Genomic DNA, 13,951 nt, shown 5'->3' with positions numbered 1-13,951 from the left:
AGGCACGCAAGAGCCTCAGTATTGTCGGAAGTTTTTCAGCAAGAAATTCATGCTCAATATAAAAAAAAACCTCAAAACATATACTTCTTGGATTATACCCACTTAAGCTGCATTAACCATGCTATTAAACGAAAGAAAGGTTGGATGATTCTGTATCTGCTATCAGTTTAATTTTGCACTCATTTATCTTGAAGATCACAAAAGGTTTTAGATTTTTGGTTGTTGTAGTTGTTGTAGGGTTTAACGCCATTTTTCAGCACACGATAGGCTATACATGGCGGCCAGTATTAATGGTGGAGGAAGAACCCGGGAAATCCCCAGAAAGAACCACCGACCCTCGAGAAGCTACTGGCAAGCTTTCTCACATATCCACATTGGCCGAATCCGAGACTCGAACCCATGCAGACAGAGGTGAGATGGCAGTGATCCGTAACGGAGAGCGCTTTAGACCACTCGGCCACTCGGGACCCCTAGATTTTTGGTAGTTATAGTTTGAGTTTGGTTGTTTGGTTTGTTTGCTCGAAACGCTTTTATTAACATTGCTTGGGTTCATTGTGACGAGCAACGTAAATAACAAAGACATATTAAGAGATCGTGAATAACAAATTGGTTCAAACGTCAAAACTGATAAAATCACTTTTCCGTCTGCAAGTACTGCCCAGAAACAGGATGGGTTTTGATAGTTTTATGGTAATTTAAACATATTATTGACTATATCATGCTGTGGAAATGGGAGTTAAGTACCTTTCCCAATTGCACACAAAGGCAGCCAGCAGCACCTAAAGAAGTTTCCTTTAAAATTGATAAGTATTCGTGCAGTGAGAATGAAATGTCCACGAGACCAGATAATTGTATTAGACTGTGCTTACAATCTCTTATTCCCTGTAGACTATCTCTTAACATAATAATGACTAGAATTGATAACCGGCATCTTTGCTCCACATGGTAGTCATATTGTCCGATAACTCTTCCTTACAGAGTGTTGCTTTCGCATGCTTTAGGGATCAATCAAGAGCTTTACTTTAAGAGCTCCTATTATGCACTGATCAATTGCATCTGTTTTTATTGCAAAATGCCACCGTGCAAACAGCGCATCGCCTCAGGATAAGGAAAGGGAAACGGAAGTTTACGACATTTCGCATTACTCTATATAACAATGTAAGACTATGTACTGCTGTCGCCGATGGGATGAAAGAGTTTTAATAATAGTAATGTCCTCTCCGTCAAGTAAAGCAGTTTTTATATGCAGTTTTAGAACAGTGGTTAAAGCAAGTAATGTGTTGTGTAATTGTATCATGGGGGTGGGTGGGATCATCATAAATAGATTTTAGAGCCACAATCCTTCCTTCTGCTTCAAAAGGTCTGGAGCAAGATAACAGTTTATCAAAATGTACGAAATAGTTCAAAAGTGGTAACCAATATAATGAAATAGGCTACTGACTTCCCTTATTTTCGACCTTAACCTTTAGGGCAGATGACATGAATACGAACATTAGAGCCACTATCAAGTCTAGATATACAGTACTCTTAACTTACATGAAAATATCATTACCGGTTCAATCATTATATCTGTACATGGAGAGAGGTTGCTGATTTACATTTTTCCTAGCTGTTGACTTATGATTGAGTCTGAAGTCAAATATATGTTAACTTTAAGAATGATATATAGCTAGTATTAGTTTCATTAACATATATTAAGTAGTTTAAAATTGATCATCGCGAAAATGCACAAAATGACATAATTACATTTTCCCTTGCTGTGAACGTAACCTAGTGGTAGGAGCCTGTATGTGTGTACATATATATATATATATATATATATATATATATATATATATATATATATATATATATATATATATATATATATATATATATATATATATATACATGTATATGTATATATGTATATATATGTATATATGTATATATATGTATATATGTATATGTATATATATATATATATATATATATATATATATATATATATATATATATATATATATATATGTATATATGTGTGTATATATATATATATATATATATATATATATATATATATATATATATATATATATATATATATATATATGTATATATGTGTGTGTATATATATATATATATGTATATATGTGTGTGTATATATATATATGACACACCGGCTAGTTGATGGAAACATTAACAGAGTTTCATGAAATCTCGACAGCTGTGACAGAGTAATGAGCCAGACAACCAAATGTTAATAGAAGGATGGAATGATCATGTGTTAGCATAGTATTATCCATTTAAGACGGCTGAATAAATGATCAATATTCATATTATAATTTAACAAGACCCCAAAGGTGTTACTGAATTGACCTTGACCTTGCAAAATGACATAGAACATGGTTTGCAACACACTCCGTGTATCATATACATATATGGTTCCTAATATCTTCCAGTTTCATAGCTACGGCTGGTGAAAAATATTGAATATATATGGATATCTGCACATTCATTTTCTTCTCTCTAAAATACGGGTCGGTAGGTCCAGACTTGGCAAGAAATATAGGCATATTAGCATACGATCATAACGTATTGGCTAACAGTATGAAAGTCACAAATGTCAGTATGCCATATTGTGCAGTGTTGGGTAATACTACGTTTAATGGCTTTAAGTTACAGCCAAGACATCAGAAAAAAGTAACTTTAAGATGACTCTTAACTTGACTTTGCAAATAAGAGCTTGTTTGTGGTAAAAGACAAACTATCCAAAATATTTTACTTTCATTACTTGAACTGTTTTATCAACTACAGCCTAGCCATGAAATATAGCATTGATGATTTAAATAGGATTGTACAAGTATACTATGTGATAATACCATTGGTCATGATGCATTAATCATTTTTCTCTTCGTTTCACTGTCTCTTACATGCTAGACATAAAAACAGATAATGCCGATCTGTAAACAAAAACTGGATGACAGTACAAGGCAAACAAATGACACATTCTGAAGAGTATGATCTACATTTTTATAAGTTTTATTCATGGCTGTAAATCATACAGAATATCTTTTGTTAGTTTTGCCCACGTGTCCTGATTCCATGAGGAGTATAATATTACATAGGATCTACAAATATATGCATATTTTGACAGTAATTAAAAATAATCTTAATAATAAGACTTAGTGGCACCTTTGGATTAATTTCTCATTGGCTGATGGGGTTTCGATGTTTCTTGAAGGATTCAGTAACTTACTATTTTTGGGGCTAGTTCAAATGAATAGGCGAGTTCAACGCAAACTGTGTTTTGTGATCTGTAACGTGGGGTGTATTGTGAGATACGACTCGTAATATTAGGTGTATATACACAGAGAACAGAGCAATCAGGTTCATTCCGATTTTGGAGTCATCCTCATTTCTTGTGTTCCTGTTGTAAGTCCACAGATGAGATTTATACTGTACTTAGATATTATTCGAGAGGAAAACTATTTATTTGGACTGTTCATTGGAAATAGAAAGTGGCCATTACTTGGACTATAATATTATTCTGGAACTCTTGTGAATTCCTCGCAGCAGTTCCGGACGACGTCATCATGGCAGCTTCACGATTCTAGATGGCCAGTACACTTCCGGTTTTGAAATTTTGTATACAGAACCTTTCAATCACTGAGGACTTTTATTGACCTTTATAAAGATTATTTTGGATTCACTTCATAATACTGTAAGTTCCTCTCACATTTCTTCAGGCACTATTTGATATATTACATTCTTTGTTACGTTTTGCTTCTTTATGTTACTTAGTTTGCGACTATAGAGCCGTGTATATATATATATATATATATATATATATATATATATATATATATATATATATTATATATATATATATACCAATTTTTATGAATTGACTGCGTTTTCTATGCTTTGATTGGATGTAAATGGTCACGTGACACTGATCTGGAATTTTTTACACATCGATAAATTCTGCGAACTACTTTTGGTTCACTGTTACCAGATAATTTTGATGTGAGGTTGTATCTATATCAACGCCTTACACCCTAATAATAATAATAACAAGCTCCCACCCACCCACTCCTGTGATTTCCGATCAAAAATGACAAGCCACAGCTTAAAATATATCATTAGAAGTTAAAACATTGTAATTGCACAGACCTTCCTGCATTGCAACACTCACCACTTTTGCCAAAGAAGGTATATTGTAGGCTTTAGAATCCAATGTTCGAAAGTATTGCATTTCACCTCGACAACATGTTACAGCAGCGGTTATTAAAGGTCAGGGTCATATGTCACCCAAGGGATGACACTAAAAATGGACACGATTTTGCTTTTAAAAGATTTAAATGTGTAGAAAGTAACAACGACGTTGCTATAACAACACGTGCCATACGCAAGCGTAATTTTCAAAAAAAAAGGAATATTCCTAGTTTAACAGCAACAAAATTTTTTTATATATTAAAATAATGATCATAACGGTATATCACTGGCATGACCCGCTAAGACATTCTACCCAGAATAGCTGTATAAAGAATCGATGAATCTTGGCTAGCTAAGATAGGCTTATGTATTCTACCGCAGTTGAGAGGCTAATGAAAGAAAACTTCAGTGTACGTTAAAGTGAATGTTTTGTTGGTTAAATCTACTGATCTGATGTTAGAAAGGAAATAAATTGCAATTATAAGGATTAAATGATCATGGTTAGGTATTTATCGATGTGTAAATTTTACCTAATCTCTCACAAAATTTACATAAAGTCTTCGGACTTTATTTACTTTATGAGCGGATAGGTAATATTTACACATCGATAAATACCCAATCATGATCATTTAATCCATATATATATATATATATATATATATATATATATATATATATATATATATATATATATAGATATATATAGATAGATAGATAGATAGACATATATATATATATATATATATATATATATATATATATATATATATATATATATATATATATATAGATATATATATAGATGTATATATAGATATATATATATATATATATATATATATATATATATATATATATATATATATATATATATATATATATATATATATATATATATATATATATATCCATGTTATAAGCCAGGATCAAACTCTCATCTAACTATCATGCATCGCCATAGTAGTTAATCTTCTGTCAGTATAAGTTGAGTTTACAAGGAGTCTAAGCAGACAAAATGATTATGGATTCTAATATATGAGAAAAACTGCCGGCTTCTACTAAACTGCTATGATAAATTCTGCTAAACAGTGGTTTTAAGTCCTTTTATGTGATGTGACACCAGAAATAAAATAATGAATAGGAAAATAAGATAAAACAAGTTTCCAGTGCATGATAACCTGCTGAAGTAATCTGCATTCCATACAATACACAGTAAAGAAATGTTGAGTAAAGCAACTTATTCGTGGTTTAACAGTAACAAGTTTTCTGAATCAATCAATATTAATGACATTATAAACAGTATATGGTTATGTTGATAACATGTACTGCAGTCATGCATTCAACTGAAGGTCAAAAGGGTGAAAAGCATATATTTACGCCTTCTCTTTCCAGGCTAATTTTGAGCAACGATAACTTTTTTTTTTATTATATTGAATGCATATCCATTCCTGCACCGTTAATGTTGATATCGTTGATATTTAAATTTGCTGCAAGCATCAACTGTACATAATGGTAGTGTCTAGATCATTAATAACCCATCGTTTGTAGAATAGTTTTGAGATTCCACTCGTTTTTTCAACTTATTTTAGACATTTTTTTCATACAGGTTGGAAGTGTCTAGCTCCATTGTATGTTTTGAACTGTCTTCTATTTCTTCTTTCTCTGTCTTCTTGATCAAACTAACCCGGTCTGTACAGGCGGACTTTCCACAAAGCACATTTCTTCTTACGGGATATGCATCTTATATAATCTCAATGTTGACATGAAATCACGAGTTTCTACGTTAAGTCGCAGATGATCGTATATTAATATTAATATATTATTCCTGTGCACGTCGCTTTTTTCAAATCTGAAAGTTTTACTTAGATTATCTATGCAAATCAATAGGTTTGTCATGTACTTTAAAGGGCCGAAAGTTGCGTTTTTACAAAAACAACACTCCTTTTGAGTGTTGTGGAATTTTATATTATTTTTTTTTCACGTTATGCAGTAGTGCTCCTTTAAAGACCCAAAAATGGAAATTGGATTAGTAAAAAAGTAGCTTGACTGTGCAGTGCAGAGTCTTTACGGTATTTGTAGTACTTTCTGTTACCTTTAATACATATAATCTCTGTAATTAATTTTGCAGTGACGGTATTCATACCTATTACCTATGTAACAGAATGACGTTGAAATATGGCAGCATCCTCGGACTCTCGTTTGTGTTAGAAATTCGTATCAAACGGAAATCGTCAGCAGCAGGTGGCAGCAAAAAGCCTAAGCCAATCGAGTGGCTCTAACGAATAATTTCATAATTCTCATTCACATAATCTGTTTGTCCTATGTCCGTTTTAAATCTTTTTTTATTTTACATTTAAATTATACCAACGCTTTCTCGGATGCTGCAAAGCTGGAGTGATGTGATCTTTTGTTTAGGATGGAGAAAGGGAGATAACCAAGGGGAAACTTTCAACTTCAGAGCGGGATCGAATCCGGTGTCCGGTTGCATTTGACTTGAGGCCGTTGCACAAAGGTGTCCGGTTGCAATTGTGTTAAGGTCATTGCATACAGGTGTCCGGTTGCATTTGTCTTAAGGTCTTTGCATACAGTTGTCCGGTTACATATGACTTGAGGTCGTTGAATACTGGTGTCATGTTGTCCTGTTGCATTTCACTTGAGCTCATTGCATACAGGTGTCCGGTTGCATTTATCTTAAGGTCATTTCATACATGTGTCCGGTTACATTTGACTTGCATACTGTTGTCCTGTTGCATTTATACATGAGGTCTTTGCACACAGGTGTCCAGTTTCATTTGGCTTGAGGTCGTTGCATACAGGCCAGTTCAATAATAAACTTCAGAATGGTAGTTCCTGGTAGTAACGATATAGTTACTAGACTAGATAAAACGGATTTGAAACGTACGAGGAAGTCAGGCCTAAGGCAACACCTGCGCTGATCAAGCACTTTTTACATCATATATATTTCTGGTTAAATACAGTTTATTTTCTTGTAAAGAAATAGATTTTCTAGAATCAATAACATTTTGAAAAAACACCTATTTCTCACTGATAGCCAGCTGTTACAAATGTGGTCACATAGTAACTCTGTCATTCAAAGAGACACTTATTGCCCTGAATAGAATACATATTGAAGTCTGTAATAAGACACGCTTCTCCACGTCATGACTCAAGAATCAAAATCAATACCTTGACACATAATCTCTTTTAAACAAGGTTTATTTTTTAAAATATCCCGTCTCTGAGAATTATTATGCAATAGCGTGTTATATTTGTAATGCCAAACGCGATTCCAGTTTTTCAGCGTTTCCTTCTCACGTTTTAATTTCGTGTTGTTGGCGATTGGACATGGATTTTTGAATTCAAAGTATTTAAAATTTCGTGGATGTTCTATTTTCTGAGAAGATGGTATCAAACTCCTTGAAAATACCACTTCCGCGAAAATACACCACTGTTCAGTGTGTGTGTGTGTGTGTGATTTGGATTGTTAACGTATGTTTGACAATTTTTCAGTCATATCGCTACGATATCTGCAGTGTGGCAGTTTATAGTAATGTCCAGAACTGGGGCATGCCACAGACATGTAGCATGATGTCCCATCCAGTCACATTATCATGACACCAGGCCGACCAGTCTTAATGCTGAGTGCCAAGCGAGGCAGCTGTTAGTACCATTTTAAAAGTCTTTGGTATGACTCGACCAGGGTTCGAACCCATGACCTCTCACATCCGGAGCGGTCTTAAATGGTTATTGTTAGGAATGGTAGGCATGGTGTCAGGATAATGTGAATGAATGGGACATCATGCTACATGTCTGATGCCCCAGTACTAGACATCTGTATAAACAGCCACACTGCAGACATCGTATCGATATGACTGGAAAATTGTTAAAACTACTTTACATAATCCAAACCACACACACACACACACACACACACACACACACACACACACACTTAGCTTGAAGGTTGTGTATTCTGCATGCATACTCACGGGCGTATATTAGCCTTATTTGTTTTCCTATGGATCTCCAGAAAACTAACAATCCATATCTTTTTGTACATGGACTATTGAATGCTTCTGTAAACATTGAAATTTTATAGTGTGTGTGTGTGTGTGTGTGTGTGTGTGTGTGTGTGTGTCCATACATAGGAAGTACAATTAAACTACACTTAAATCAATAGTCTCGCTTATAATTATTGCCCACCTGAAACAAATCCGTCAAAAACGAATGTGGATATATCACTCATTAGATTCTAGAAGCAAAACATTTCACATGCATATTCTATTTTATTTTTAAGGAATTAAGCACTGGTTCAAATTCGTCTGACTTATGACCGACTCACCTGGTCATAGAGAGGTCTGAAAGACATTAAAACACTTTTTTCATCTTGCAGTTGGCACGGTAGGTAAACACAATATTTATTTAACTTCATAATGGTATCATTGCTAGATTTGTTATTATTATTGTGTCTTACATTTTGTAAGCATTACCTTCTGCAGGTTTACTAACAAGACTGTAAACTACCTGAAACAGTAACGCTATAGGCAACAACAGAACAACAACAAAAATACTGTCATAATATACTGGCCGAGCAAACATTTTAACCCAGTGAGATATCGAAGCCGACTAGACGCTCTTCATTTCATCTAGGCTTGTATTTGCTGGCGAAACACAAAGTCTACTTAATAATTATCCAACACATTTCAGTTAAACTTGTGAGACCTAATAATCGATGTCAAGTGCCACATGTCTCCACACTCCACTCAGTGCGATGGCACGTCTGTTGTTATGTTCGAGCACCAAGTTATGATTCAAGTTAATCATTGACAATAGATTGCTATATAAGAACCAAATACATTATTTCTTGACTTTACTCTCTAAGTAGCTCGCCAGACCAATGCCTGAAATCAGCCAAACGCTGGATTAATTTGTAGTATATATACAGAACAAGTCATCTACTGCTATTCCCCTTCTCTACTGCAGTACTGAAAATGTCTACTTATAACATTTTTATGCGTTTTGCTATTTTACTTGCATATATTTCCCATGTAACCAGCGATGTTTTCACCGCTTTATGTAAAATGGAGCGTCTTGCCAAGTTGGAGATGATAATGAAGGTTGCTTTAGAGGAATACGTTCTTGACCTTAGGAATCAAATGGAATTCGTTCCACCCGAGCTTGAAAGGTACGTTTTTGTATCAAAGTTTCATAAACGTAAACATTTGTTTTTGCTTTCAATTTATTTCGCAAAACATCTTCCCAGTGACATCTTTATTTCATATTGATATTTATATATTAAGACTAACAAAATTAAGTAAATTTTAACTTTATAAAGGTACTTATCGATTGACCTATGTTAATGAATTTAGGATCAGTCGTTGCTTGTCGCCATCTCCAAATGTAACTTCGTTTGAAGGATTCCATTAAATTACTCTCTCTTCAAACAGAAATTAGTTTGCAGAAATTATGGCATACTTTTCTACATATTACTCAATAATGGCACATGTTCCTCTGAAATCAAAACAACAGATAAACAAAAAAAGGTCGTTGTTGCTACTAATTATAATATTTTTATCAATACCTGAGTCTGACATTCATATCAAGTTCTGACTGATTCATTTCCTATATCAATCTCTCTCTCTCTCTCTCTCTCTCTCGTTTTCTCTATCTATGTATATATATATATATATATATATATATATATATATATATATATATATATATATATATATATATATATGGGTAGTAGAAATGGTGTTTACGTGTTAAAATAGACCTTAAAGTTGCATAAATATATACGGAATGTATTAATCGCTCAATAAATACAATAAAAGATCGTTCTATTCTGAGAAAGGTATATTTTGAACATTTTAAAGTTTTAGGAAAGTTAATGTTAGAAGATGCATGCTATAGATGTATACTGTTACACTAAACCATCTTGCACTTGTATCGCGACCCAGCCATGCATGGTATATGTGCGTGCGGGATGACGCACATACGTATGAAATATGACCGAGTCCTTCCACAGCATTTCTACAATAGACCTGAAATCATATGATATGACTCAGTAGGCTTTTGACAAAGCATATACTTTTTTTCTTTTAATTGAATTCGCCTCCTTACGGAGAGGTTGTAATTTTTGTATATTGTGGGAGGTCAATTTTGTATTTTGTATGTATGCATGTATGTATGTATGTATGTATGTATGTATGTATGTATGTATTTATGTATGTATAGATTTATAGATATTTAGATTTAGGCGAGTTTTAGGACGATGTGATCCGGTCTTTTAAGTACCACGAGGCTTACATGGAGTAACGTAAATGGCACTTCTAAAAGACTCATTACGGTCAGCAAACTACCAGCATGTATTGAAGACACAAATAAAAAGACCAGGTTGAGTAAAATTGTATCATTGATTGTATATACCATATACTCTAGCTTATAAGTCATGTCGAACTTCAAAAATCAAAAATCCTAATCTGCCGGAACATAATGCGCCTGCAGATCAGGGCCTATGCTGTTTGTTCTACTGATTAGTCCTAACAAACTGCAGAGACAAAGATCTGACAGCGCATTATAGGACGGTAGATCTGGGCCTGTGCAGTTTGAATATGGGAAATGTTATAACTTTTACATTTATATCAATCGGAATATCCATAAATCAACGACATTGGAGAGGACGATGCATTCAGTAACATATGTGGCAGGTGAGGGTAGAAGAGCTTATACATTTCTTTGCCCGCTATATGAAATATTAAACATTGGAAGAAAGTAAATCAATTATTTCATGTACGATAAATTTTTCTTTCAATGTCATTCTTCACGCGAAAGAACAAATATGTAACATCGTTTATTAAAGTATATTGTATACTGTTAATACTCGCTTAAAAGTCGACTCAATCTGCGAACAAAGATCCTGATCTGTCGTAGCATAATGCGCCAGTAGATCAGGGTCCATGCAGTTCGTTCTCCTGATTACTCCTAACAAACTACATAGATCCAGATCTGCCGGCGCATCTGGGTCTGCATTTTGCAAGTGAACTCTTCTTATAAGCGAGTAAAGACGGCAACCCTGCGATCAGTTTTGATATTTAATAACGATGTACACTTGTAACGGTCCACTTCGTCTGCATAAGCTGTGTGGATTTCTTGAGGTGTTTTTGGTCAAACTTATTTCATTACGAAGATCATATAGACCGTTATTCAAAGTATCATTAGTACTGTGATGAAAACATTGATATAAAATCAGTGTTGGGAGGGATAGGTGTGGGGCGGAGGTCTGATATTATTTTATTTCATTTACTAGTGATGCTAACTTCAATTATTGTTAGTTATAAATATCTTTAATTTAGTTTATTATAAATAGGTGAGATGATTCTCTTTAATTTACTACTGACATTGTTCTTATAAGGTCTTCTTACAATTACAATTGATACAGTTATCACAAGTGAGATGACGTTATTGCATGTACTACTGCTGACAGTGTTCTTATAAGGTCTTCTTGCAATTACAATTGATACAGTTATCACAAGTGAGATGACGTTATTGCATGTACTACTGCTGACAGTGTTCTTATAAGGTCTTCTTGCAATTACAATTGATACAGTTATCACAAGTGAGATGACGTTATTGCATGTACTACTGCTGACAGTGTTCTTTTCAATTAATCTTATTACGTGTCCTTACAATTACGTTTTGATACAGGTGATCACATATTAAAGGAGACGATGTTCTTACATTTACATGAGTTTACTACTTTTGTGATTTGAAAATTTAACTTCATTTTATGAGCTGGGATTTTTTGATAATGTAATAAATTTGGAATATGCGCATTTGGTCATATCGCCGCGTTTTAAGGAATTCTTAGATTTGTGTGATTGCTTGTCTGATTATTGGAATTCGGTACTATGTAGTAAATATTCCTTAGCCCGAAATAATTAGCCAATTACTCGGAGCAAACGTAACGGAGTGAAGTGTCAGTGAGTTTCCATGCTGCCATGGTTCACTAGTAGGGAATTCAGGTCAAAACCGAATGAGTGTCCATGTAATAACAAAGTCCCTACCAAAATGTAGTGTTGCATATTGGTGGTGTGACTGCAAGTGGCAGTATTTACGGTAGGAAACCGGTAAATTACACAATGGAATCAATTAGAAGGGACTTAGCAGATACTGTTTATGTCACCATGGTGATGCAGTTGTACTGGCGAAATGTGCCTGGAAACCATAGTTTTACTGGCCTAACGTAGCGTAGTTAAAATAGTTCCCTGTGTTAAGGGATAGTTGTATAGTCTCTACTGCGTGAACTGCTGGCGGCACGGAAACCTAACGAAGAGAAACCATGCAGTTGTGAGGTTGATAGATATTTGGCAGGTTATGAGATCTGTGGTCTTGCATTGATTAAAGTAAAATTTATGTATAGAACGGACATGTCGGGCTTTCTAATTTACAGCTTAAGTTGTATGGAAGTCATTGGAAATTTGGTGTAAACTTAAGACTTCTAGCGGGAATCGCGCCAGGGTTTGACACTGCTCGGTCAAGTAAAGATCCCTGGCATGTAACAATATTATTACATTTAATGAAATAATGCAGTGCATACGTTTAAATTATGAATCATGCTTTCACAATATTAATGTACAAATCGGCTCTTGGAACTTTTAAGATGTACTCGTTTTAGCCAGTTGTCGAAACTCTCAGTCATTTACGTCCTATGAGTGGATGTTTTCTCTTCACATTTTTTTAGAATACAACATTGTTGCAAAACTGTACTGGTAAAATAATGATAACTAAATTTAGAGTCACCACAGGTCACGAATTGAAAGAAAAAAAATACTATGTAAGAAGCGGCCAGAACACTTGTTTCAAATGAAGCTGGAAATATAATGTCTTTATTTGCATTTAAAAAGTCTAACAATACTGGCAAACAAAATATTTTGAAATATTATTTAGAAACAATGCCCTTAAAGGCAACAGTCACCGTGAAAATCTCAAATCGAGCGCCAAGGCCCGTACATGTAGAAGAAATTCATTGAAAGATGTTTTGATGTGTTGGAGACAATATCCACTGCAGATTGCATCAGGGTATTGCGAAACGTTCATGTTCTATGCTTTTACACTCAACGTCCATAGTTGAAGGTTTTATATGAAGAAAATTGAGTAGAGGAGTCGATACCTAGAAATCACATCAAAGTCGAATTGAAAAAGCAGAAAACCAATCGGCGTTATGATATATAATATATTTACTGAGATATATTAGTTACAAAAAGCCCCAATTTGTTAAGATATGCCATTGTAGGCTCTTTTGGCATGTCAGTCAACACTGCTTAAGACATGTTTATATAATTACCTATGTCAAATGGAAAGGCTATAAAGAAAAATGCACGCAGAGCTCTTATCCATATACTTTTCGTGTAAATATCTTATTTAAAGATTACCAAATATGCTTATGGTCGATAACTGTTCTTGAACAGAGACCTTGTCCACCAGTAAATCATGGGAGTCCTACACTTAGTTTTACCCCTTCTGTTCGTACGTCCTTCAGTCCGTATCTCTCCCATCATGCAGATTTTGGAAATCTACTAAATGTGGCAGTGTACTTGTCCATATCGTAATTAAGAGCAAGACGACTATTATGTTTTGCCAGCTACAACAATGAGTTGTTGGAGTGATGGAGCATTTCCTAAATTTCGATTACATTAACGTTTTGTGTAGATGTTGCTAAGATAAGGACAAGTTGTATATGCAGTCTTAGCAA

The 13,951-nt window shown here is 34.2% G+C and overlaps 1 protein-coding gene across 1 annotated transcript in view; it reads left to right on the top strand.

Annotated features, from left to right (window-relative positions):
- The first annotated feature begins 8,947 nt into the window (after positions 1 to 8,947).
- Positions 8,948 to 13,951, top strand: part of LOC149803432 (prolyl 4-hydroxylase subunit alpha-1-like) — a 58,274-nt gene continuing 53,270 nt past the window's right edge. The window contains exon 1 of the mRNA XM_089953138.1: positions 8,948 to 9,382. Coding sequence (XP_089809264.1) covers positions 9,189 to 9,382 — 194 coding nt within the window. The 5' untranslated portion in view covers positions 8,948 to 9,188. The remainder of the gene's footprint in view (positions 9,383 to 13,951) is intronic.

The sequence above is a fragment of the Sinohyriopsis cumingii genome, chromosome 3 (assembly GCF_028554795.1).
Source record: "Sinohyriopsis cumingii isolate HCF-2022 chromosome 3, ASM2855479v2, whole genome shotgun sequence".
Taxonomy (NCBI): Eukaryota; Metazoa; Mollusca; class Bivalvia; order Unionida; family Unionidae; genus Sinohyriopsis; species Sinohyriopsis cumingii.
The sequence above is the reverse complement of the archived record's forward strand: the minus strand, read 5'-3'. Positions and strand labels throughout refer to the sequence as shown.